Below are 26,135 nucleotides of genomic sequence, written 5' to 3'. Positions count from 1 at the left end.
GATTAGTGAAAAAAGCACCCTTCAAATGTTTGCCTCAAAAAAAAATTAAATCTGTAGAATCTAAATTTTATATGGATCACAATTTAAATCTTCCATTGGCTAATTTTCATTAATTAATGTATTGCATGTTGTCCCTATACCAGTTTGGGTTTCCTACTACAAAAACATGCATGGTAGCCAGATGAACACTGCATCTTATTTCAGACAGAAAGAACAATAAAAAAAATCCACAAAATTCTGAACGTATGCCTTTTTATTAAAAAAAAAAAAGGACATCAATAATAACTGGCAGCTGGCTGCCGTGTTTGATAAAAAAAAAAATACTGGCACTAAAGACAAAGAAACGATCATTGTAAAATGTATAAATAAAAAGTAAACAGCAAACCACAGAACTAAACTTTAAGTGAAGACCACACAAGACTGCCATGAGAATGGAGGGGCATCATCTTTGTCCTGGCAGAAACATCTTTCACACATTTGCATAATAGAACATGCATGGCCATCTCATTCAATATGTACCAGTGCATTTAGGTCTCTATTCCAGTGGACCCCGGGTATTCGCGATACAGAGAGATCAGCCTTGAAAAACAAAAATCTGTGGATAAGTGACGGACATTGAAATACATTGAAGAAAACAAAAATCACCCCCAAGAATTCTTGCGAGTGGTGATAAACCACCAACAAGCTATTTTGACAACGCCCCCCCACTGTATTTTAAACACTGATATTTCAGATCATCATTTTTATACGTATTTATTTCAATACGTATGCTGTTGTGTAACACAAGGTAATTCTAAAGGAAATAAATAGGATCAAAAAAAGTAGATAAAATCAATGCCTTTAGCCAAAACAAGAATTAAGGTGATGAAGTTTGTAAGGCTTGGGCGAAATCATGAAAACGACACTCGACGAGCGGGAGCTCCCTGATTCAATGAATAAATAAGTTACGTAATATTGCTGGAACTTGAAGAAGTGGAATACATTTAACACAAGACGTCATTTCAGTTTTTGTATTCTGATTGCGTCATATGCACTCAGGCAGCTAAAATAATACAAGGCCTGAGGTGCTGTTTCTATTCTCCAGTATTTTCTGCACCACCATCTGAGTCGTGATGAGAAGCGTCATGCAGACAGGTTGCATGCCTTAACATGAGCAAGGAGATCGTGCGTCCGTGCAGGGCAGATTTGCAGTCTTGCTTGGTCATGCGGGATTGAGGTGGTCTCTTCATGAGTGTGGTTTGAGACCTACAGCGTGATGAAAGTGCCCTGAGACAACTTCTGTTGTGATTTGGCGCTATATAAATATCTTTCCGGTGGGACTTACAGAAGTTGATGAAAATCGTTTATGAGCAGAGATGGCGATGTGTCCACTAAGGTTTAAAACCATGTGCTCAACATGGCTGTCTTTGGTCTCCTTAAGGAGTGAGCTTCAAGCTTGTCAGAAAGTGCGACACCTGAGTTTGGAAAGGAGCAGCAGCAGCAAAAAAAGGTGAGGAAAATTGGGGGGGGGGGGGGGGGGGTGGTCTTCTGCTGTGTGTCGGATTTATATTTTTCATAAATCTGTTGAGGCTCTTCTATGACACAAATGTTGTCTTCCGCCATCTACTTCTTGATAGGGCTGCCCTCCACTCCCAAGTCAACCTCCAAAAAGTCCTGCAGCTCGTTGTCCTGGAAAGGTTTCTCCTCTTCCTTCACAAGATGACTTTTCCGTTTTTGGCACATGCCAGACTTGACTGGACCAAGTAGAGCCAGGCAGATGGCACTGAGCCCCATCCCGACAGCACAGGAATAGAAGGCCGAACCGTAATTACCTGTGATATCCACCAACGCACCTGGAGAGAAAGGTAACGTTTTAAGATGGAAATACAAACGATGAAGGACAACATAATTGTGATCTGAAGAAAAAACAAACACCATACCTCCTACAGGTGGTCCGGCAAGCCCAGCAAAGCTCTGAATAAAGACGTACACTCCCACAGATGTCGGCATTCTATCAATGCCTACTACGTCCTCCTCAGCCAGCATGGGGATGTGCGTGGAGCCCACCGTGCCCAGGAAGTACCCGTAGATGGCGCAGCAGACAGCCAGGCCCCAAAATTCCCAAACAATGGTGAAGGCCACCAGCACCAGACATAGAAAAACAACACACCACAGCAGCACCAGTGTCTTTCTGCAAGGGATTTTGTTCAGCAACACGCCAATGGACAGACGGCCAAAGATCTCAGCCACTGCCATGACAGAGAGCATGTAGGACGCCATGTTGGGCTCCACGCCATGGCTTTTACTCAGTTCAACGATGTAAAGCTGAGGAGCAAAAAAACCCAGAGTGGCAAACAGGCCGAAGAGTGAGTAGCAAATGAAGGCACCGTCTTTCAGGATAGAGAAGTCCAGCAGTTTGGTCCGGGGTGCTTGAGAAGGCCCTGACACTGACACTTCTGGTTCAGAATCCACCTTGAATGGGGAAGGGGGAGTGGACAATGACAGTTCCTGGCCCTCTTGGTCCTGGAGCTCCCACTCTGCCTTGATTTCAGCTCCTGCCTCCCCCAAATCCGCATTTGAAGTAGAAAGCGAAGTGACACCCGAATCCTCCGAACTCTGGGAAACTCCTGAACTGATGGAGGTTCTGGTTTGCTCATTTTCTAGCTCATAAACATCCTGCAGTTGTTCCAAAGAGAGTGGCTCGACCATTTCAATGTCCTCCTTTTCAAGCTCTGGCTGGATGATGATTGGACGAAGAAGAAGGCCACAACCAATTACACAGGATTGGAAAATCCCAAGGACAATGAGACAGTGGCGCCATCCAATGTGCTGCTTGAGTTTCATGAAGGCTGCAGGGACACAGTTAGAGATTAGTGAGTGACTATTGAGTCAAGGTTCACATCCTAAGTAGACAATTTATCTTTTTGTTTGGGGTAGGTGTGTTATTATTTTCCTCAATCCACAGTCATAATGCAAAAGTGACGCAATCCTTTTAGTAAATCTGCTCCTCAGTGGACATGGAAAAAACTATTACAAAGCAAAGATTACAAAAGCAACTCCAAGGTCACTCCCCATTCTCTTCCAAGGTCACTCCCCATTCTCTATCAATGAAAACAATGTCATGTTTATGATCCTGAGTGGCTGTGGTGTGGTAAGCAAACATCACACAGGAAGGCCAGAGATTTAAATCCTGCTGACAGCGAGGCAGGTGTGCTATCAACTCCTGCACTGTGTGACCACAGATTATAATAAAAGAAATAAATGAATCCTCACCTGGGGCAAATGCAAAGATGGCAAAAGATTCTCCGGAAGAAGCAGCAGAGGTAATGAAGGCTCGCCGCCTGGAGAAGTACTGGGCAAGAAGTGTGACGGTGGGGAGGAAGGTAAGACAGTAGCCGAAGCCTGTAAACAAACAGGAGACAAGAAAAAGGGGGCATCACAGCCACTGGCCCGCATGGTAGGTAGGAACACAGCATGGCTAGAGGGTTGGGTCAAAGGTCAGGGTGTCAGGTCACGTCTTTGTCAGAGCTGGTGGGTTGCTTGAGAGGGTTCGGCTTTACTACAGCAGCAGCTGAAAGACAAAAGCATGTAAAGACAAAAAAAAGAGACGGGGAGAGAAGAGAAAAAAGGGATGGTCGAGTTAGTTGAGGTCAGTTAAAAGAGAGACAGGGTGGGAGAGCTAGCAGTGCTTTCTGTTCGAAAAACAAACATACACAAAAGTAAAAAAAAAAACAACAACAACAAAAAATCACATCCACATTTCCTTTCACAAATCTGCGAAGCAATTTTGAATCGATTACTTCCCAATGTATTTTGTCGGTAAATGTTTTGTGTCCTAATTTGCAGCAGACGTTGTGTCCATCTTTCATAGACAGTGAAGTACACCTTCACTAGTTTGATCTGGAAGAAACCGATTTGGCTGTTGACACTGCTAGAAGTCCCTTTGGTTCAAAATAAACAAGGTTTCAAACGAGACATTTTCTGCAACGGTACTGCCATCACGCTGTCAATGTCGCATGGCCAGACGGACGACACACAGCCGTCGGGGGATGCAGAGAAAGCTGCCAAGCAATGAGCCTCAACTCAATTACCTGAGACTACGCCAACGGTGATGTACATCTCATTGATGGAGTTGGTGAAGGCGGAGGCGATGGTGCCTAAGCTGACGAGAAAGCCCCCAATCATTACGACGGGGCGGTGGCCAAAGCGGTTGCTCAACATGGTGGACAGAGGGGCTGCAGGGAAGAAACAGCATGAGCGTGGTTGAAATGAGTATTATTAGTAAGAGAGCAACAAAGCATGCCAGCCACTCACCAGTAAAAGTGAAAATGAAGACGGAGATAGAAATGACCCATGACACCCGAGTGTTGCTCTCATTAAACTCTTTCATCAAATCCTGGAGGAAGATCCCCAAGCTCTTGAGGGTCCCATAGGTGCAGATCTCTACTACAAAGAAGGTGACAGCAACAGCCCAGCCCCAGCCACCTTCGGGCACCTCTTTGTAGACATTCGGACCCAGGAAACCATGGCAGCTGGAACCCAACATGACTGCAATGGGGAACAGAAGAATTTTCATTTTCACTGAAAGCCTGTGTAGCTGATTTTGATGAGAGAAATTTGTCAAATTTAATTGAATGGCATTTCATGACTACTGTATATTATTTTATTTGGGCAAGCTATGCTAATTTAAAGGTACTGTGACATGCAAAGGTTTTTAGTCATAAACCTCCTAAAATCCTCCATGCTAAAATCTTTGAATAGTGACTCACTCAAGTGTTCCATATGGATGCCATGATTCATTGCGACAAAGGTGTGGATAATTGGTGTTGCGTGAAAGAGCAACATCAAATCTGCCTGAGGTCAAGCAAGTCTAGCCAAAAATGTCTTGTGGAAAAAAAAAAAAAAAAAAAACACACGCAACTTGTTCCTTTATCTGGTTTCACTTAAGACCCACACAACTTGTTCCTTTATCTGGTTTCACTTAAGACCATCATGCAACAAGACAAAAGTAAGCCTTGACTGACCAATATTACACCACAACTTTGGATATTAATGTGTTAATTAAAACGTCGAAACTCTAGCAATTAGTTTCTTTGTCGCACAAGACATTCATGGGGCTTGAAAGCATACTTGCAAAACACAGGGCAACATTGTCGAAAGGTGCATGAAAAATTGGCTCAAAATGTCACATTAGGCCAAATGTGAAAAAGCACTTCATTAACACAGATAACATCAAAATATCCAAAACAGGGCAAAGTTGAACATCAATTATATATATATATATATATTGTTTTTTTATTTAATTTAATTTTATTTTTTTTATTTTTTTATGTTTTGCGAATGCGGCCATTAAAGCAATGTATACCATGTGGTCAGGACATCCGCAGTGCAGGGGGCGGGTGATGCAAGTGTGCCGCATCCCAGGGGTTTCTAACCATGAACCCAGGCTACAGAATGGCCCCTCAGCACTTCCTGTCCTTTTTTTTTTTTTTGGTATTGACAAACATTCACTTATGTACTTTCATCTTGCACCCACAAAACACCTCAACGCTGGTATTATTGTAATACTGCTCTATACGTTGCGTCTATGTAATCGACACGAACACCAGTAACAAAGCAGACCGCGGTGAGATCATCCAACAACTATAGTCGCCAAGATAACTTACCGGCTGTGAGGTGACCGGATGAGTACTAGTTGAATAGATGAACTGTACCCGGCTGGGGGAAACTAACACAGAATCTTCCTCATCGCTTTCTGGCTCGAGTCGAAAATGAGGAGTCGTACTCGAGCTTTTGTCACTCCAGGTGAGACATGTTAAGAATTGGATCTGATGGTCAAATGCGGCGGCGGTGGCGGAAGCGGCAGCATCTTTTCGTCCGCATCTCCAGTCGCCGGTCAGGCAGGCAGGCACTCACTGCCTGTTTTGGCAGCTCTTTACCGGCTCAAGCTGGTATTTCAAACGCGGACGCGCAAATGTCTCCGTCATGAACGCGCAGAGCTCAGAAAGCGCTTGCGTGCTGCTCAGAGAAGCGCGCAGAGCCTGACTCATAAAACGTAGAACTACTTCGCAGGATTATTTTTGTATTCGTATCATTAGTTTGTGATTAAAGTTTCCTTTGAATGTGGTGTACTGTGCATTTTTTTACGTAATCCCTTTCTATATAAAAAATAATATTCTTTTTATGCGCAGAAGATGTAAAGTAATACAGTCGAATCTACTGGGGGAAGGGGGAGTGAATAAAGTGACTAATGTAAAAATGTATGGATTTAGACATTAAAATGTTTGCTACGAATAGAATTTGGTGACTTTGTGGTTTGTCAATGCATTTCTAAGCAAAATATTACAGTAACAAAACGGCTCACAAGAAAACTATTGCTCCCATTAAAATGGCTCTCAAATAACTGTTAGTTGCTTGATGGTTGTGATTAATCTTTCAGAAAATTCACAACAGGTTTGCGTTTCAAAATTGGTGTATTGAGACGCAGATTAAATATTTGACATTAACAGCACCAAAAACAACATAAGTATTTGTACTTTTAATTGTACGTTATTGTATTTACAACTACCAATCGCAGGGTGATAAATTATTGAATCTATTACTAACATCCATAATTATCAGATTGAAAGTTACTTTTTTTTTTTTTTTCTCTCATAAATATGATTGTGTGGCTGAGTGGGTGAATGAGAGACTTTGTAAACGTTGTTGCTTTATAAAGTTCAATCCACTGACTTGCAAGTTTACTGGCAGAGTTGACACATTCAATATGGAGGACGCGCTTGCGTAACTCCACAAAGGGACCATTCAATTTAGATCCGTGCCTACGTTGATGTCTATGAACGAAGCAGGTTTGTTCCAGTTGAGAGACAATAAACCGGCTCACACCGGCTTCAGACGTGCGCTGTGGGAAGTTGGAAGCCGGATCTGAGAGATAAATTAATCATGCTTGCGAAGGTCTTTAGAACAAAACGTTAGTTTTGAAATTCATTTCCCGAAACATGAGTCAGAATGTTCCACAGTTGCACACAGCGCTGATGTGTGGGATGAAAAGTAGCACCAGATGTTGCTCAACGTAAACTCATTCATTGAAAGGAAGTAGACAAACCAAAAACATTACGCAGACACAATTACACCCGGTTTACTGTCCTCCCACAATTGGCCAAAACTTTCATCAAAAGCTGGTACAAGTTTGATTAAAAAAGTTTAAGGAGAATTAAAAAATATATTATTGATTCAGTTTGGTAGTTACTTTTTCTAGCAAAAACTTTCATCAAAAGCTGGTACAAGTTTCATTAAAAAAGTTTAAGGAGAATTAAAAAAATATGTTTTTGATTCAGTTTGGCAGTAGTTACTTTTTCTAGCAAAAACTTTCATCAAAAGCTGGTAAAAGCTTGATTTAAAAAGTTTAAGGAAAATTTGAAAAAATATTTTTGATTCAATTTGGCAGTCCATTTGTCTAGTTACTTTTTCCAACAATAATATTTATAATAATAATAATCAGAAAATATCCATCAAATAAATGATCTGACGTGTGTGTCTGTGTGTGAGATTTTCTAACTGAGGATTTTTAAAAATAATTTTGTCAAATTCATATTTACAATATTTACAATATGAATCACTCACCTGTATTGGCTGAGGCTGATTCGTCGGATATACCGCTGCTTCAACTTCCAAAGGCAGCAAGATGAGTTGCAGGCATGTGTTGAATTCTGGCCAGCCCTCAAATCTGATTGGACATTGGAAAGCCCATTCAAAACCACTGAGAATTAGGTTGGGGTTGTGTGTGTGTGTGTGTGTGTGTGTGTGTGTGTGTGTGTGTGTTCGTTTTTTATCTTGCTCCTGGTGTCCAGATATTTTCCAGATTGATATAATGTAGCATAAATGATTAAATTCCTTTCGTAAACATTAACATTGTTACATTACGTTACATTGTTCTTGAACTTTTGGACAATTTCCTCATGCAACTGTTGTGGTGAACCCCCACCTTTGCTTACTAACGACTGAGCCTTTTGGCGATGCTTTGTTTTTATACCGAGAATTTCCCAAAAAACAGCCTTCATACATTTGAAGTCTTTGTAGCAACATTCTGTTGAATATTGGTTGCAAAGGATTTGCAACATCATTAATAAACATTCCTACTTCAATGGAACTGTGGCGTGTACTTCTGAATGGGAAACTATTCCAACCAGTGCATCGTCACTTAAATTATTTTTATTGAAAATAAACTACTGAACCTGATAAGTAGGTTCAATATATTGCTCTCTCAGAGCAGACGAGGGGAACTGTGCTGTTACGTAGTCCAAGTTCAATGAGTGTAAACTGCACACTGTACTATGATAACGTGTGCTAATTATGTCATAACTTCCCACAAGATCATTTGTTTTTAGATACATTGCTGTTTTTGACTTTACATAATGTGCATATTTTCTTTGGCAGCATTTTTTTTCTTATTGTTTAAATCCTCAGCCAGCGGTATGTCTCTCATGTTTGCCTAAGTTGCATAATGCAATAACGAACGCATGCTGATAACCAAAATGCTTTCTGTTGAGCCTTTACTGTAATCCATACAGTAAAAAAAGGTCATACAAGTCATAAAAGTAGTGGACTATTGGACTTGAATGCGAATGAAATGTGATAATGATAATAGTAAAAAAAAAAAAATAGAAGTTGAATATCGTGACATGTTCTGATTTCAAACACAAAGCAAATAATTTAAAGTTGATCAGTTCAGTCCAATTTGGTGCCATCATAAAACCTGTCATTTTTACATTGTTCATTGTTTCAAGTAATTATTACAATTGAGAACAAAAAGTTTCTTGCTGTTTTTGAGAACTTTACCTTTTCAAGTGAAGTTAGCATATGTGTATGCCGTTAGTACGTTTACAATGTCCTTTGTTAAAAACTGTGCCAACTCATTCTGAACCTTTGACTGTAAATTGGAATAAATCATTTTTTGCTGACAGCTTAGCATACTTACGCAACAATGGTTAACACCTTTATATAAGCAGTAAATCTTTTAAAACTGGACCTTTATTTATATACATAAACTCACAGCTGTCTCATTGAAACAAATAAATACAATCTAATTTTTTTTTACTAATAAAATGTGAGATTAACAAGAACAATGAAACAAAATCCCATTTAGCAGTTTTATGCCTCTTTCCTTGTTTATTTGTTTTGGTTTTGTGCAATCAGCAAAATACTTTGCTTTGTTATACAAATGATAATAGACACAAACAACATACAGTACATTTAGATTTTCTGACCTGTATTCAGGACACATGACTCATGTCAACACTTAAAATAAAATACAGATTAAAAATGAGATGTTATGAATATGAACTAAAGATATTATTTAGGCAAACCATGTTGCTACAATAATACACTTTAATAAAATATTTGTCAAGTAATAGAGCTTTGAAAATCATGGTTATATTGCTGTCCCAGCATGCACCTCAAATATTCATAAAACACTGAAGCATTATCTCCCTGATTTCCTTTTAAGTTGCCATCATGACTAAAAATAAAATAAAATAAAACCTCCAATCTCACAGATGATATTGTGAATAAAATTGTAAAAAGTTTGAGGCCACTTTGACAAAATCAGATTCATACCGTTAAGGTATTGTTCTGGAACACTGGCAAACTGGCACATTTATGTAACTATTACCGTATAGGATTTTTTTTTTTTAATTGTTAGTGCCTTGTTTCTCAAAATCTAATTGAAACTATTGTCATTGCTAAAAGTGGAGCTTGGCACCATGAAAAGTGTTTTCCTGCTTGCCTCGCTTTCTTGGGCTGACCTTGATCATCTCACGAGCGCCTCCCCCGGCCGACTCCGGTCCCATCACGACACCAACTAATCTACCAAAACACATGAACAGATTGATTAGTTTTGTCTCCACATTATATGAAAGGCAAGTTTCTAATCCTGCATACATTTGTAAACAAAGAATCTTCAGTCTATCTCACAAGGATTAACTCATTACAGTAAACTCCATTTTACACTTGTGTGAGAATGAAAAACTAATCTGAAGTGACTGCCACTTTTTAAAAAAAAATCTTCTATGACAAGTACTTGACTGCTAATTAACTAATAATTTATTAACATTAATATAGTTAAATAAGATCAAACATTGTATTTGCTTTTCCTTCACAAAGTTTTCACTGCATGTTTTTCACTCGTTAACCTGAAGATGGCAGTACGGTAAAGTCCCAAAATAGTTTCCAAGTCAAATCCACTTGAAACTTCTCACACAGTTACATTTTGGTGGTTTACAAACGAAGCACTGTGACCTTAATAATCTAAGGTTGGAGTAAAACCATCAACTCCTCAACCATTCATCAAATCATAAACATCTGATCATTTCTTTTGTCAATCCATTTCTGTTTCTTATGATTGTTGAAAGAATTTCTTGTCGAAAACATGCTAAATAAATACATTTCCATCAGTTTTACAAAGCAGAATGTTACCGGTTTAACTACTACAGGAGCTTGCTTAGTTAGCACTTCTGGATGCTCACAGGAGGAAACTCGTTCTCATCATCCAGACACACGGGTCCATCAGCAAACTCGTGTTCTGGGATGACTTCCCCGTTCTTTGCCCCACCATCTTCAGAGTAACCTGGAGTGGAGGACAAATGAAGAAAACAAACTATTCAATCAACCTTCCCAACCATTACATATACCACACGAGTTGATATTTAAGGTGACCATTCAAACACACAATTCTGCAAAGATAAAGAAAATTTGCAGTCACACAACAAAATAATCTAAATTTGGGTCTGCAAGATTCAAGCACTGTAATTATGCAACCAAACTTATCTTAAATTTTTATTGGCCTTTTTTTCCCCCCATACCCTTTATGATACTTGGAATAATTTCCAATGGAAGAAATAATACCAATTTTAGTGTAATGAATCGATTCAGTGTGAGTCTTTGTGTCATGAAGTAACGAATTGACAGATAGTGTAAGGCTACTAACCAGTAAGAGTTGCTGTGATGGGACTAGATGCTGGTAAGGCAACAGTTGCAGCATATGAGGGACACACTTGTGCTGGCATCAGGTCGTCAACACCCAAAAGCCTAAAAGAGGAGGAACAAATCCTTTTAGATCAGAGTACTACATTTTTGTCTGCTAATAAGTGTCTTTTCAAAAACAAAAACTGAACAAAATTAAAAGGAATGCTAAAACTACAAAAATGAAACATTTACAAAAAAATAAGTAAAAAAGTAACTTGAAAAATCCCAAACTATTTCACATTCATTTCTATTGGCTGACCTGTGATTGTATGCCAACATGCATTCGCCTCCATCCTGTGGATTCACATTGTAGATGAAAAGCTGGCCATCAGCTGTAGCCACCAGCAAACGTGGATGCTTCTGGATCCTGAAACAATTAAATGAATTTTGACACACATCGAAGGGTTGCTTTTGCGCATTTGCGATGACTGCTTTGAATCATTTCATGGATTTATGACTAAAAAATTAAGGTCCATGACCGAACCACATTAGACAGAAAATCGTGTAGGATCGAAGCAAGTATAAAATAACTTATAATATAATAATAATACAGGTAAAGTCAAGTCTCTCTGCAAAGCAAAAAAAAAATCTGCCTTACGTGGCCAGAGCACAGATATTCTGGCCCGACGTAACGAGATGAACTGTGGCAAAGGCGCGGTCCTGGCTCATCATGCCAGACACCTGAGCAGGTAGGTAGCTGCTTGCTGCTGTGAACATCTTCCCCACATAAGCTGACCAAGTGTCTGTCTCTTCTCCACTGTATGCAGGAAAAAAAAAATTGCCCAAGATTCAAACAGGGAATTCGCCTGTGTGTACTTAAAGGGATCGCGTACTTTTAGCTGAGTGTGTAAAAATCGCTAATTTATTAATACCCTATTTAAAGACACCCTAATTATGTTTTTATCTGCCATCACTTAGATTTTGCTTGAGGGTTGTTTCACACATTTTTCAAAATATACAATTGAACAGGGATGGGTCTCCAAAAGCCTGACGCAATGGTCAAATTTGACCAAATATGTTTAAATTTTGGACATGATCTTTGTGAATCCGTGCGTATGTGTGTGTACCTTGGTCCCTCTTGCTCCAGTTTAAAGATATGTACTGTTTCGGTGTTGCTGGAAGCACAGAGGAACTGGGCATCAGGACTGAAGGACAAAGAGCTTATGTTGACGTACCTGCAGAAAAAACAAAACAAACATATGCTATCAGTAATTACATTTTTTAAGGCTGTCTTAATCAGAGTAAAAAAAAAAAAAAAAACATGTTGATCAGGCCATGTGATTTTAAAAATTAATGCAGTATGTAGATCAGGGGTGTCCAGACTGCGATGAATATCTGACCTCTTCATGCCACGACGGAATTCAAATAGACGGAAGCCCTCAGGAATGGAAAACACTCGGATTACAGTGCCCTATAAAAGACAGTAAGGATGATTTTACACTTTTCAGATCTGACTTGTAAAGATGTTGCATCTATAGGTTTGAATTACCCGCTCTGAGGCGCTGGCAAGTTTGGTGGCTGAGGCATTGAAACAAAGAGCTGCCAGAGGACTGTCGTGTGCCGGGACCATCGTCACTGTGCTCTGAAACCACCAACAGGATTTTGCAAAAGATACAAATTATAAATCACACTGGCATGTTTCTAAAAATGTTTACCAATATTATTGTCTCAGGAAGGGCAATGATTCAATATATGTCGCAATAATTACCTGATCAATAACAATAGAAATTGCACTCAATATGATATTAATCTAAATACTTTGACTGTATTTGTTTTTTTGCATCTCGATTTTTTTCTTACCATATTTTTGGCATCATAAACTATTATCTCTCCCATTGTAGTGCTGCCAGGGTATGCCAGGTAGGAGTTGGAATGATTGGTGGATAGAGCACAGAGGCCTGAAAAGAAGAAGGCATTTTTTAGCGTTATCCATTTAAAATACTCCGTGAAAATGCATTTATGACAATAAAAATTGGGATCCATGATCAAAAGTCGCGTGGGATCAAAGCAAGTAAAATCAATATTTTGGTGTAGTAGGAAATAGCTTTTGCATTTTACACAGAGAACAAAGCGGCCAAACAATTCAGACAAAAACTGATTTGACATTTTTTGACATTTAGCGGTCTTTGATTTGAGCTCATGGATGTTCAGTGATGGCATGTTTTTGTTTATAAGTAAATTTCACTGGTGGGTATGTTAAAAAAATAACATTTACTCCACGAATCAGCTATAAGGTTACCTGAAGGGTTGGACGGAATGTTGAGCAGAGTCTTGAGCAGCTTCATGTCTTTGATGTTGTGGATATAAATGGATTCCTCCAGGCATACAACAAGCCTCTGCATGAAAAAAAAAAAGTAGTTATACTATAGAAATTTCTGTGTATTACAAACCTTCATTGAAAAACACATAAAACTAGACCCTGTCAGAATATTTTGAAATAAAATCATACATTTAAATAAATAAGAATGCACAATGTCAATGATGGTTTAGCTGATTCAAAATAATGTGATTGTTTAGCTCCTTCACAACGTATAAGCAAATTAAAATTTGGTAGCTCTCCTTTCCTAGAAGCTGCATTCAAACAATAATCCATACATGTTATTTTTTGGTGAGTTTTGAACCAGTCGCCACCATCTTACATGTCTGTTGAGCTTGACAGCCAGTATATTGTTGGGGTAGCTGTAGTTACAAATCTCTGTACCCTTCTTGAAGTGGTAGATGTTCATACGCTGTGGTGTGGTGGTGCTTACGACAACGACCAGACTGCTAGAGAAGAGACGTTCCACGATGTAAACGTTGGAAGCCTCTGCTAGGACGACAGGGAGCAGACATATTGTCAACAGTGAACAAAAAAAAAACATTTACAGATCTTTGCTACTCAGAGAAATACGGCCTTTAGAAAAAAAACCCAGATAATTCTACGGTAATTTGTTGAGTCCAAGAAAAGTAAGCGGATTTAAATTGGACTTAACTATAGTATTAACACACTTTCTACAAACCTAAAGACATTGGGTCAATCTGGGACGGGAAACTCAAGAATGAGTCTACCTGTCTTGTCGTCATTTATTCAATTTAGAAACTGTAAAAAGCACAATGTGCCATACTAACAAGTCATCGCAACGAGATTAGCTCATTATTAAGGGGAAATAAAAATCATGTAAGATGTCTAAGTCCTATACTTACCACTCTCATGAATGCAATCCAGTTTATCCACTGCGGTCAAAGAAAACAGCTTGTACCCAGTCTTTGTTCCCAAAGCCAATGACCTGCCATCCGCAAAGCAAAAAGGATTTGAATGCAACAAGTACAAAGTATTTGACTGATATCAGTTTCGTTTTTTGGATGCTTAATGGCCTCCTGATCAGTACAAGATCTGTACATTCCTGTCCTGCCTCATCCTGTTTACAAGCAAGACTCCAGCAGAAAATAGTGGGCAGAGAGTAGAAGGCATGAAATAGAGGCAGTATGTTGTTTTGTTTCGTGAAAATTGTCTTTATAAAATGGAAACAATACATAATGAGTGTCAGATACGAACATCCATCCGCCCATTGACATCTAGTTAGAGGCGAGCATTCAGACCATTCTACAACGTACCTAACAAACATGTTATGGCCTGTGGGAGGAACCCATGAAGGCACTCCGAGAACGCATCACTTTGCTGTGAGGCAGCATTGCTAACTACTCACCACCGTGCTGCCACGGTTTATAATTTAATTTTCCAATTTAAAGGCGTGCTCTTTAAAGAAAAGGTTTTTGTTTTTGGACTGGATATGAGTATACTTAGACTGACAGTCTAAGTTATTTATCAATTGTGTTTTCAAATGACCCAAGTCACGGTATTTTTTTTTCATGCATGAGGCACCACTGGATTTCGCAATTGCAAAAAAACAAACAAAAAAAAACATCCCACTGAAGGGCGAATATTTCCCACTGTTGGAAAAGGTAGCAAAATGAGCACTCATGACAGGGTTTGTTCAAGATCGTAAATGTTCGCCAACAGTCACTAGACCACTGCTTGGCTTGCAATTTTTTACATTTGACTCAAATGTCAGTAGTTCCCCAGAACTCCAATTCACTGCTTGAAAATGTGGCTCTTCTAAACTGTCTTTGCCATAACACCAATGTTTTATTTACACTCACAATAGCATTCAATTTGGCTGACACTTACGACAGGTGATTTGAAATGAAACATTAAGAATCATGTACTGAATTACAGTCTTGAAAAAAAAAGATCAAAAATGGAAAATACCAAAGACAGAAATTGTGTGTCATCCTGTTCAATGTGATGAGTCAAACCAATTAAAGACACACAAGTTACACCCAATAATGGTACAAGGACATTTTTAAAAAAGCAGTGTAAGTGAGATTGTATTAGAGCTACAAATTATTACAGATTAGTAGTTAGTTGCTGAATTGTAGCTTTCATCTTGAAAGGAAACATACTAGAGGGGCACGCACAGGTACTTAATGTGCAGAATCGCATCATAAAACAGCCCTTTGTGAGAACCCTTCCCGTTCTGTTTTGCTTAAAAGACCAGCTAACATAATAGTAAACAGTAGGTTAACATATGGGATTAATTCCTTTCTCGGGTTTGAAGGCTTTCCCAGCATCATACCGCTGTTTTTATAGAGGATGGCCCGCTGGAGCACGTATTAGCAGGAATGCACTGTGGGTTTATTGGAAGCAGAAACCCGAGTCGATTAATTAGCTAGAATTGCGGTGTTTCTGGATACTCGTCGTAAAGCGACAGCATTAGACTACATGGAGGGTGAATTACAGACATATAAAGTCATTCACTCGTGTCTGCTTCCTTACGTAGCGTCTTGGTTGAACGAGGCGCATCTAAACCGGCCTCCCGGTCCGTCCGGTCCGTCCGGTCCACCAGGCCCACTGGCACCCACTGCTGACTCCATCCCGATTCCCAGCGACCTCTTTCCCTCCCTCCGCCGCGGACTGGAGGCCTGGGATCGGTCGAACCTCTTTGCTCGATGACGGCGGAAGACGACTCCAATGTTGCGGAAAACTGGACTGGGAGGAGTAGGTGTAAATTCAACAGGCAGAGTCGGAGTTTTCTCCGTTTGAAAAATACTGAAATTTTGTTTCTGTGCCGATATTTTTGAGAGGACGGTTTTCGGACCTTCAAGAAAAAGAAGGGAGGAAAAGAAGCAAAACAAGAACAGCTGACTGTGTGACGTCACAGCATTGCTTTATCGGATTGGTTAGTAGTGGACCATGTTTTCACTATCTTGGATTATGATTGGTCTGATTTATGGTCGTGTGTTTTCATTGGCTAGCTAGTGTAAGAGGGCTTTTGTTTTCGCCAGCCCATTCACGAGAAGCGGCCACAATTCTCCAGAACTGGAAAGACCTTTTAAGCACACATGATCGTGCAAAACAGACAAATTAAACAAGGTTACAATTCATACACACGGTGTCATTCAAAAGTTTGACACGCTCACTTTAAAACTGAAAGCATTAAGGGGAAAACAGGACAAAAAGAAAAACAGAAGGACGTTGGTCAATCAATTGTCTTGATATCATGTCTCAAAAGTCTTATTATTATTATTTTTTTTAAAGCTGTGTGCTGCTATAACTTCCTTGCCTTTCCATATCATTTAGGGTCTTTTAATTTATAAAAAAAAAAAGTAGTAGAAGTAGACACACTTAATTTGGTTGTGGTGGGGTGCAAGTGGCTCCCCGGTCTTGAGTTTGACAGTCGTGTTTTACAGTAATCAATAAAATTTTATAAATAAATAAGCCTTTTTAGACTTAGCACAGTGTAGAAAACGTGTTGCATGGGCCTCCTTTGAGTGATCTTGCAATGACAATATTCTGCTGCGACAGGATATCCACTTATTTTAAAAGCATTTTATTGACAAATTATAATGATACGGTGGACACTGACAGTTTTTTCCAATAATCACAATCAAGTACAGTATTTGACTTCTATTGTAGTTATTTGTAGGCACAGTAGTCATCAGTAGAGAAGTCTTGATTGGTGAAACCAGGCCGATGACCAGCAGCTTTGGATCATTGCTGCAAACAAAAATACACACTTCTAATTGAGTAATCAACAGAAAATGGTGCCAACTCCAGGTTGCGTCATGTTTGAATGCATTCAAACACACTTGACTTAATATATCCTTTATTTTACCGCAAATACTTTACCTTAAAATCCCACATAACCATGGCTCCATCGAGTCCCACACTGCTGTACTTCTCCACATTAGTTGTTCTCTTAACAACACACAACTGCCTACAGGACAAAAGAGAAATGTGCAAAAGATTGTGATTGGGGATTTTATTCATGAGGACATGTCAAATCCAAACAGTTTACTTTATTGGTTATTTAATGTTAGAGAAGTGAAAAGTATAGCATTTCTTACGTGATGCTGTTCTGGTGAAGGGTGCCCAAATCGTTTCTGTCCTCATTGGTGGCCCTCTTATCCAGGTTCTGAAAGTGCTGCATGGCTGAAATGCCACCTCTGGAAGATTGCTTGGGAATGTCCAGCTTCTTTACAAATCCCAGAGAGCCTGGACCCTTATAGGTGTACTGGTAGGGACAACAGTCATGCCCCTGAGAGACATAAATAAGTGTTAAAAATACCATTTTGTTGTCATGACGACAGGAGGGGAGGAGCTTGGGGGTTGACCGAGGCATTCAGCTTCTATTTGCAGAAGCTGAGCCATCTTTACGGAATATTCATGAGTGCCTGACACCAGTATAGATGATAAAAGCATTTGTTGAGGCAGCACTTTATGCACTTAATGTGCAGATCTGTGCATGTAAGTCCAGTGTTCCCTTATCAAGCAGCTTTTGGTCAAAGGTCAATAATTACCGCAGCAACAATCTCAGTGGGGGTGACATATAGGATGCTCAGCAGTGGAAGACTGTCAATGCTCATCTGTGTTGTCCTGAACAAACAAAAGCAATCAACAAATAACATGTCAATAACGGTATACATATATATAATAGCTTCAAGTTTTGATATTCCCATCATGTTTCCCAATTGCAAATAACAATGATGTAATAAAGTAAATCCAATCAAAACTGCCATACATTGCATTCATTGTGCATATATGATACACCAGATATTTATTACTGTTGTACAACAGTTGTCATTAACATACTAGTTCATATCCATTTCTGTTTACATACAGTATTACTATTTTAAGCACATTACTGCCATCAGGTGGCCATCACGAGAATAGCACAAACATACCACAAGTTAACATTTTTTTAGGGATATAAGTAAATATCATTGGTTGCTTCATGTATGGATGATGTGTCTCTTATTTCAGTAGTACTTACTCTTTTCCACGGGCAGCGTCAGCCACACTGATGCTGCTGTTGTGGGACACCCAAGCCAACTGGTCTCCACTAGGTGAGAAGGAAACACTGTGCACCCAGCCTCCACAGTCCTTATTCTCAAACATCAACTCCCCAAAAGGCATTTTGGCTCCCCAAGCGGTGGGTCCAGGTTTATCCTCAATGTCCTTTATGTAGGCTGAGAAAATCCTAAAAATGACAAGTTCATTCATTCACTCTCAGACTTTTCCAGCAGTCTTTGGGTACACCCTGGACTGGTCGCCAGCTAACCACAGACAGAGTTCATTCTGGGATTAGACATACCTGCAGTGGAAGTCTGCAGATCCAGCTGCCAGAAGAATGTTATTGGGATGCCAATCCAGGCTCAGAATGGTGGAGCGAATGGGCTTTTTGATGTGCTTACTCAGCCACCTGTTGGTGATAAAATGCAAAAAAAAAGCATTCTGATCAAATGAAACTATAAAAGGGCTATTTTAAAACTAGAATGTAGCATTTATTCAATTTGAGATTTTCCTCGGAAAACTCATCAAAGTTGGCCTCCATTTTGCTTTTACCAATCATTTTCCTTCTCAAAGTAGCAGACAGAGATGAGTCGAGCTCCACTGCCCAAGGCAAACTTGTTCTCCAGAGGTGACCACTTGACGCAGGTGGCTGCACGGTTGATCCGTACGAGAACCAGAGTGGGCTTCCACGAGCCATCTTTTAGAGACCACACGTAGGCGTTGCGGTCAGAAGCGCAAGTGACGATGCGATTGGACTCAGGGGCCCAGTCAATGCCTGGGAACATCATTAAATGACACAGGAGAGGTAATAAATCCAATTAAAATACAGGAAGAAAATGTAGTTTGAAGTTGAAGACACCCTTGCCTCAAGCTGCTGTACCTGTGATACGTCCACTGTGCTCATTAAGTTCGTGGATCTTGATCCAGTCTGCACCTTTCTTTTCATAAATGTTCACCACATTGTTGTTGGGGCTTACTGCAATTTCTATATGGAAAGAAATATATCATTTTTGTACTCTGTGTGCAAAACAACATACTCAGCAGTGCTCAACAGTGTTCCCATCAGTGAAGCTCTTTAGTCCATTTACTGTTTTGGTAATTTGATCCTAGTAATTCTGCTGGCAGTATTAATGCAATTACGGGATAGAGGAAATGCATCTGCAGTGTAAAGCATTCGTGGGCAAGCCCAATTTTGAAATAAACTTAACTATAAAAAGTGGTTGACTGTGTTTCACCTACGTGTCTTGTTTTTATTCCAGGTGTGGCAAGAAAGTGGCTCCAGACCAAAACTGTAGCGTGACATGTCTGAACAAAGATGGGAGAAGCTTTTGGAATGCGGCTGCCAGCCCAGATGGTCTCCCGAGTCTGCGATCAGGGAGGAAAGAGTAATAAAAATGCGCAATATCATACATTAAATGTTTTTCACACTCTTAGCACCACATTTTAATTTCACTTTTTTTTTGTTTACACTCAGACATTTAGTCCTCTCCGGATGGACTTGTCTGGCTTCTCGTGAATAATTATTTCAAAATATAATACACACCTTTTTGGGAGTGGTGCATACTGTGCAAACACAATTCTACGTTGCCTGCTTTGCTACCTACTATATGACCTCATTCAAACAAGAAAACTTGGATTTTTATTACTTGTTTTGTTATTTAAAGTGCTACTATTAAGGATTTTCAGCAAACATAGTCACAAGCTCCAGGTAGACTGCTAAATGCATCACCCCTATTCCCCCGCTTTATGGATTTAATAGAAAATATTGAATTAGCTGAGTGGATGTGACAAAACATTATAATAACGAGTTACCTTTTGTGGAAGTCAGATGAGCTGTGTATTCGTGGACTCTGGCCAGTCGACACGAATGAGGCTGTGCAGTCGTACTACAAGGAAGTCATTGTGTTATTACTGAAGGGAGTAAAAGAAAAGTGGGTGTGTCTGAGTGACAGTGTTGAGTTTCTCATATGGACGGAACTATATAAACTATATAAAGTAGTGTAATTATTATTTCAGATGTGTGTGAGGGGGACACATTTATTTATTTGGCAATTTAAGATTTTGTTTTTATGATTAGCTTTATGTTATTTGGCAATGACTACATAAATTCTATCAATCCTTCCATGGGGTAAAAAAAAAAAAAAACAACAACTAGTAGTTGAAACCTCAGATATTAAAAAAAAAAAAGTCTCATTTTTTACAACCCAAAATATGATACAATGTTTCTTGCTTCAGTAATAATGGAATTTGGAATTTATCCTCTAATAAACAAAATGTCTTCTGTAACATATTGCCGATAGTTATATTTGTTTGTAGATTATTTTGTAAAATTGATTCCATAATAACGGTGGTATTAAACTAATTTATAGGTTGGCAGTTAATAAAGTTCATTCGGTCACTTAAGTGCCACTTAAGGTCGTCCAAGTCCAAAATGCACAATCTACCCGTTTTTACAAACGTGGGAGAGAGTTAGTGTGAAAATAAATAAATCGATAAATAATGCAAAGTAATAGCAGGCTAATATATTTGATTAGATTTCCATCGATTTAAAATATATATATATTTCTGATGAATACTGCAGCAGACGGACCACGACGGCTCGAACTCGAGTTATGTAACCGAGCACATAACACAAAAGATGCACAGTACTTTTCGAAAAACAGGAAGTTAGCGTAAAACCGTGCTAGCGGAAGTAGTTCACGACGGCTCGAACGAAAACAAACAGGGACACGACTTGGTAAGAAGAGGACTTTTGTCAAGTTGGCATTTTTACCTGCAACGTGTTAATGTTTTGGAATTAAATGAGTGACTATTAAAGATGTTTGCGGTTAGCGTTCCTGTCGTTTTGGCGTTAGCTTGTATCGTTAAAAACTTTATTTACCATATTACATGTTAATTACGAATTTGTTTCGTTATTACCACATAGACTGGCTTTTCATTACCAACAGAGAGCGCTTTGACTTTTAAACGTAATTATATTTTTCTCGAAAGTCAGCTTAAGTGTTTTGCATACTTGATCTAATTAAGTTATAGTATTAAGTTATTATTACACCATTTAACGGGTTCTTTGTCAAAACTGTTCAAATCAAATAGAAACAGTTGTAGTTTGCAATAATTGCAGTATTTAAATATATACTAGCATGAATAGATGGAAATACTTTTCCCTTTAGTCATTGTTAGTCTAAGACGGCCATAGAACGATAAAGGAAATTGGGAAATTTTGACTATATTGGGAAAACACACCACTGTTACTAATTTGACTGAAGGGGTAACTGCACACTGTTGTCTGTCCATAAATAATATTTACCTAAATTCCTTCAATTTTAGTTTTTTTTAATGACAGTTAAAGAATACGTCAAACCCTTCCTGTACACCTAATAAAGGTTATATGGCAGTGAGTGTAAATGTTAAAGAATACGTTCCTGTACACCTAATAAAGGTTATATAAGTGTTCCCCTCGACACTTATTTCTATTTGTATCAATTCCTATAAGAAAACTAGTTTTAAACTTTAAACAAAAGTCAAGCAGCGTTAGAGACCGATTGTTTTTGCCTTCCTGCCACACTGCAGTTTATTATTATTGACACAAGAATTGCAACCGAGTTCTTATAAGCGAGTCCTTTCTACTACCTCTAATTCGCAATTTCTGTCTCCTACAGATCACAAAATGGCTTCATGTAGTACAAACAATGAGGATGAGCGCAAGCTACGAGAATGTGAGATCTATGTTCAAAAGCACAACATTCAGCAGGTGCTCAAAGACTGCATTGTCCAGCTGTGCACAGCCCGGCCCGAACGACCCATGGCATTCCTCCGGGACCTCTTTGCAAGACTGGAGAAGGTTGTTTCTTACACAAAACCTCTGATATAATACAACTGGCTTCATGATTCAGTCAGTAGGACCGTGCCGTATCGTACCATGCATGATAAGACGAGTGCCATTTTTGACATGATGCAAAAATGTTGCATGACAGTATTGACTAGCAACGGTCACATTGTTGCCATTGTGTGCACACGTCAGTGAAAGAGAGCAGTGTGTCAGCATACTATGTTGCAGCAAAGTTGGGAATATAATTGTGTCATTAGTCAGGATTGCTGGAGAGGATTAACCAATTGTGTTTTTTTTCACACTCTGTTCACTAAACATCCAGTATGAGATTGACATCTAAGTCTGCTGTGAGCTTACCAAATATTTATATTTAAAATATAAATATGACTGAACATCTAGATGTCCATTTATGTATTCAACAATATTTCTATTTAAGAGAATTGTCATGCAAATGAACATACTGACACACAGGAAGAGGTCCAGCAGATGGTGTTACAGCAGAAGTCCATGGACTCACGTGAAGATGAGGTTTCGCCACCTATGAATCCTCTGTTGAGGGGAAGGAGCAGGAGAGGAGCCATCAGTGCTGAGGTGTACACGGAGGAAGATGCTGCTTCCTATGTCAGAAAGGTCAGGGCAATCTTTTCGATATTGGGTCACACCTGTTAAAGTGTTTTGCATTTATCAAATGTCTCGTCGCTCCATATGCTTTTGTTTACATAGTTCGCCTTAGCATAGCTAGCAGCTTCATATTCCTTCCACACGCTTTCGAGATGATCGATTTTTAAGTGACTTGTTGTCACTCTCTGCTTTCTGTCTTTCTTTGTTAGGTTATTCCAAAAGACTACAAGACAATGGCAGCTCTGGGCAAAGCCATGGAGAAGAACATCCTCTTTGCCCACTTAGACAGCAATGAGAGAAGGTATCACACCTTTCAGCTTTGATGAACATTTCTTGCCTATTAAACAATTGCTTTTGTTCCTACAGTGATATTTTTGATGCCATGTTTTCTGTCAACTACATTGGTGGAGAAACAGTCATCATTCAAGGTGATCTGAATTTTGGTCTACTTTTTCTGTCAAGGGCAATATGGCTAAAAAATAGAAGATAATTGTTGATTTTTTTTATTGAATAATACAATACAATGTTGTTTACATCTTGTCACACCAAAACCTTATAAACCTTCTCTGTTTCAGGTGACGAGGGAGATAACTTCTATGTTATCGACCAGGGAGAAATGGATGTAAGTAGGGATGATCGGAAATCGAGCCCGATCATTTGATTGGAATTGCTCCGTGTTGTGACTGTAACCTCTTTTGTATCTCCTTGTAGGTGTACGTGAACAATGAGTGGGTGACCAGCATTAGCGAGGGTGGCAGTTTTGGGGAGCTCGCTCTAATCTATGGGACACCTCGAGCAGCTTCTGTTCGTGCTAGGTCCGATGTCAAGCTATGGGGAATTGACAGAGACAGTTACAGGAGAATACTCATGGTAAGCGGCACTTTTTCACAGTGCAGACCCTCGTTGGGATAAGCAGGATGGATGGATGATAATCATAAAATCTACATTGAGTGATGAGAGTTAAATATATACAGATACGTATGTATATATCATATACAGCATATACATATCTGCATACATACATATTAACAATTTATTGGATTTGAATTATAGGGAAGCACTTTAAGAAAGCGTAAGATGTATGAGGAGTTCCTGAGCAAAGTTTCAATTTTAGGTGAGTTTAAATGTTTATTTTGAATTGTAAAAGATGGTGAATACAGAGATTTTTTTTTTTTGGGTGTATGCTTCATATTTCCTTACCATCTTAACAGAGTCTTTGGAAAAATGGGAGCGTCTGACTGTGGCCGACGCCTTGGAGACAGTGCAATTCGAAGATGACCAAAAGATTGTTGTGCAAGGAGAGCCTGGTGATGAGTTTTTCATCATCTTGGAGGTAAACCTCAATGATTCATTTATAGATTGATGTTTAGATTTTAGCATCCACCTATTTTTGTATATGTCATGCATTTCCACATTGCATTTATTTGAAAGGCAGTTCACGTCATCTTTTATTTGCCGTTAGGGGACAGCAGCAGTGCTGCAGAGGCGGTCCGAGGATCAGGAGTTTGTGGAAGTTGGCAGACTTGGACCATCAGATTACTTTGGTAAGTTCTAGTCAAGCAGAAGAAACTAGTAGTATTTGAAATTAGAATAAAAAATACTTTGACTGGATTTACAATATTTTGAAACATTTTGCTTAGCAGTGTTAAATTGTGTCCATCTTTTTTTTCAGGCGAGATTGCCCTACTGATGAACCGGCCTCGTGCCGCAACTGTTGTTGCATGCGGACCCCTCAAGTGTGTCAAATTGGATCGGCCACGCTTTGAGAGAGTCCTTGGCCCCTGCTCCGACATCTTAAAGAGAAACATCCAGCAGTACAACAGCTTTGTTTCCCTCTCTGTTTGAACTTCCTTCCTTTCTTGTTTCAAATTCACGACACAGGTCCAGTTCATTTTGTATTTTACCTCTCTTTCCAATATAACTGCAGCTGCCTTATTGGGAAAAAAAATGCTGTTTTTTTTCTTTCACGGGACACTTTGATACCTTTCAGAGCTTTGCAGTAGTTGTTATAAATTATTTTATATGTTACTGGCATCGGGTGGAGTCTTCATATCTCCACAATGAGCACTTTTAAAAAAACAATGGAAGCCAAACAGCCTGCCTTGTGGTTTGAGTTCTTGCCTTTGTGTTTTAGTCAGGTCATGTGAAATAAAAAGTTCACTTTTAATGTAACTGCTTTGGGTTCTTAATATACATATTCATATTTTAACTACTTTTTTTTAGTTCTTCTGAGAAGGTCTTCCTTATCAAAGTAAAACATTGGTGCGTGATATAATGGAATTAAAAGTCAATTGAATCGGAAATCGAATCGTGAAGTGAATCGAATTGGGCCTTTGTGAATCAAATCGAATCAATTTTCTAAATCCAAATTAATAAACCCTAATGAATAATGCCAACACCTTCCACAAATGTCAGATTAGCTTTTCTTAACACAGCCACTAACAGCCTCAGAGTGGCCCATGCAATTTCCTTCAGAGCCACCAGAGACTGCTATTGAGTCTAAAAAAATCTTTGATACTTTGACTTTTTTTTTAAATTGAATTTTTAATTGTTGAAGGTCAAATTTACAATAAATTCAAATGCATTTGTAGCTAAGATGTGCTGTACTTCTATATTTCTTAACCCAACTCATATCAGATGCTTATACAGTAAGCAGTTGCATCTTAAGGCCGAGTCAGAGTGATGACTCAAAATGTCATGCAGATGATGGAGTCAACAAGTGACACATGAATGGCAGAATGTTCGCTGCCACCTGGAAGAGGAATTTAAGGTTGGCTTGTCATGATGGACCTAAGGGGCCTGGTGTGAGGGTTGCCATGGGAAAAAATCCTAAGGGTGGACAGAATGTATGTTTACCAGGTATTTATCAGGCTGTGTGGGAAGTAACAGCAAAATTGGACATATTTCATCTCTGAAAAAACAAATTGAATTGGGACTATGTTTAGAAAGGTGCGTGGTTTGTAATGGCTTAACAGAGTCGCAAATCCGCCACAAAATAAAAACATACTGATGTGCTGGTTCATCACTTTTAAATAAATGTTCAAAGACCATGCACATGATTTGTAATTCATTAAAAAATACAATTACGTATCAAATTTGATCAGATTCATTGTATCATGTTTTGCAGACACACTGCAAAGCATTTCATCTTAAGAACCATTGTCGAGATAACGATACCGTGTCATTTCAATCTAGTTATATAAGGATGCTAGTCTTTCCTCAGGCAAAAAAAAAAAGTGTGGGTTTCACTTTCCCCTATCACTTCTACCCCACAAACCACACACTTTCACTAGTGTGTCTTTTTTTTCCTTCTCGCCTTCACTTCAAATTTATCTTGCCCTATCTCTCTGT

General features: G+C 39.1%; 4 protein-coding genes across 10 annotated transcripts; 1 reads left to right on the top strand and 3 right to left on the bottom strand.

The window, feature by feature from the left end:
• Nucleotides 1-263: 263 nt before the first annotated feature.
• On the bottom strand, nt 264-7,707 carry slc16a6b (solute carrier family 16 member 6b). 2 transcript variants are annotated; one of them, XM_037257664.1, is made up of 6 exons: nt 7,603-7,707; nt 4,294-4,527; nt 4,071-4,214; nt 3,253-3,381; nt 1,920-2,828; nt 264-1,832 (listed from the first exon to the last, which is right to left on the bottom strand). In XM_037257664.1, exons 2-6 carry the CDS (start codon nt 4,523-4,525, stop codon nt 1,603-1,605), a joined length of 1,644 nt encoding a protein of 547 aa, XP_037113559.1. In that variant the 5' UTR covers nt 4,526-4,527; nt 7,603-7,707; the 3' UTR covers nt 264-1,602. The 2 variants fall into 2 exon arrangements, with proteins under 2 accessions (XP_037113559.1, XP_037113557.1); XM_037257662.1 differs by lacking the exon at nt 7,603-7,707 and adding an exon at nt 5,646-5,933.
• A 1,412-nt stretch (nt 7,708-9,119) lies between these two features.
• On the bottom strand, nt 9,120-16,181 carry wipi1 (WD repeat domain, phosphoinositide interacting 1). Of its 5 annotated transcripts, none has more exons than XM_037257667.1 (13): nt 15,818-16,181; nt 14,185-14,267; nt 13,641-13,810; nt 13,241-13,337; nt 12,802-12,899; nt 12,491-12,583; nt 12,342-12,412; nt 12,069-12,176; nt 11,600-11,758; nt 11,261-11,368; nt 10,964-11,064; nt 10,453-10,603; nt 9,120-9,843 (listed from the first exon to the last, which is right to left on the bottom strand). In XM_037257667.1, exons 1-12 carry the CDS (start codon nt 15,913-15,915, stop codon nt 10,482-10,484), a joined length of 1,308 nt encoding a protein of 435 aa, XP_037113562.1. In that variant the 5' UTR covers nt 15,916-16,181; the 3' UTR covers nt 9,120-9,843; nt 10,453-10,481. The 5 variants fall into 5 exon arrangements, with proteins under 5 accessions (XP_037113562.1, XP_037113563.1, XP_037113560.1 ...); XM_037257668.1 differs by having other exon boundaries at nt 9,120-9,838; XM_037257665.1 differs by having other exon boundaries at nt 9,634-9,843; nt 10,503-10,603.
• Nucleotides 16,182-16,850: 669 nt separating this feature from the next.
• zgc:86896 (uncharacterized protein LOC415190 homolog) lies at nt 16,851-20,296 on the bottom strand. Of its 2 annotated transcripts, none has more exons than XM_037257672.1 (10): nt 20,145-20,296; nt 19,574-19,676; nt 19,215-19,319; nt 18,887-19,109; nt 18,636-18,743; nt 18,315-18,521; nt 17,842-17,917; nt 17,389-17,579; nt 17,171-17,258; nt 16,851-17,038 (listed from the first exon to the last, which is right to left on the bottom strand). In XM_037257672.1, exons 2-10 carry the CDS (start codon nt 19,635-19,637, stop codon nt 17,033-17,035), a joined length of 1,068 nt encoding a protein of 355 aa, XP_037113567.1. In that variant the 5' UTR covers nt 19,638-19,676; nt 20,145-20,296; the 3' UTR covers nt 16,851-17,032. The 2 variants fall into 2 exon arrangements, with proteins under 2 accessions (XP_037113567.1, XP_037113568.1); XM_037257673.1 differs by having other exon boundaries at nt 19,574-19,699; nt 20,147-20,253.
• A 703-nt stretch (nt 20,297-20,999) lies between these two features.
• On the top strand, nt 21,000-24,956 carry prkar1aa (protein kinase, cAMP-dependent, regulatory, type I, alpha (tissue specific extinguisher 1) a). The gene is made up of 11 exons (XM_037257671.1): nt 21,000-21,071; nt 21,994-22,175; nt 22,635-22,793; nt 22,994-23,085; nt 23,151-23,212; nt 23,360-23,406; nt 23,496-23,654; nt 23,838-23,898; nt 23,996-24,117; nt 24,247-24,328; nt 24,457-24,956. Exons 2-11 carry the CDS (start codon nt 22,002-22,004, stop codon nt 24,627-24,629), a joined length of 1,131 nt encoding a protein of 376 aa, XP_037113566.1. The 5' UTR covers nt 21,000-21,071; nt 21,994-22,001; the 3' UTR covers nt 24,630-24,956.
• The last annotated feature ends 1,179 nt before the right edge of the window (nt 24,957-26,135 follow it).

The sequence above is a fragment of the Syngnathus acus genome, chromosome 8 (genome assembly GCF_901709675.1).
Source record: "Syngnathus acus chromosome 8, fSynAcu1.2, whole genome shotgun sequence".
Classification (NCBI taxonomy): Eukaryota; Metazoa; Chordata; class Actinopteri; order Syngnathiformes; family Syngnathidae; genus Syngnathus; species Syngnathus acus.
Note: the sequence above shows the minus strand (reverse complement) of the source record. Positions and strands in the feature narration are given on the sequence as shown.

Coding starts and splice junctions, on each gene's coding strand:
- slc16a6b (XM_037257664.1), bottom strand. CDS start 4,525: ATGTTGGGTTCCAGCTGCCATGGTTTCCTGGGTCCGAATGTCTACAAA. Junction 4,215..4,293: donor CTTCATTTTCACTTTTACTG/GTGAGTGGCTGG, acceptor TCTTCCCTGCAG/CCCCTCTGTCCACCATGTTG. Junction 3,382..4,070: donor CACCGTTGGCGTAGTCTCAG/GTAATTGAGTTG, acceptor GTTTGTTTACAG/GCTTCGGCTACTGTCTTACC.
- zgc:86896 (XM_037257672.1), bottom strand. CDS start 19,637: ATGTCACGCTACAGTTTTGGTCTGGAGCCACTTTCTTGCCACACCTGG. Junction 19,320..19,573: donor CTGGAATAAAAACAAGACAC/GTAGGTGAAACA, acceptor CTTTCCATATAG/AAATTGCAGTAAGCCCCAAC. Junction 17,259..17,388: donor CTTCACCAGAACAGCATCAC/GTAAGAAATGCT, acceptor TTTGTCCTGTAG/GCAGTTGTGTGTTGTTAAGA.
- prkar1aa (XM_037257671.1), top strand. CDS start 22,002: ATGGCTTCATGTAGTACAAACAATGAGGATGAGCGCAAGCTACGAGAA. Junction 23,213..23,359: donor AGAAACAGTCATCATTCAAG/GTGATCTGAATT, acceptor TCTCTGTTTCAG/GTGACGAGGGAGATAACTTC. Junction 23,899..23,995: donor GAGCAAAGTTTCAATTTTAG/GTGAGTTTAAAT, acceptor CCATCTTAACAG/AGTCTTTGGAAAAATGGGAG.
- wipi1 (XM_037257665.1), bottom strand. CDS start 15,915: ATGGAGTCAGCAGTGGGTGCCAGTGGGCCTGGTGGACCGGACGGACCG. Junction 13,338..13,640: donor CTGTCAAGCTCAACAGACAT/GTAAGATGGTGG, acceptor TTTTTCATGCAG/AGGCTTGTTGTATGCCTGGA. Junction 11,065..11,260: donor ATGTTGGCATACAATCACAG/GTCAGCCAATAG, acceptor CTCCTCTTTTAG/GCTTTTGGGTGTTGACGACC.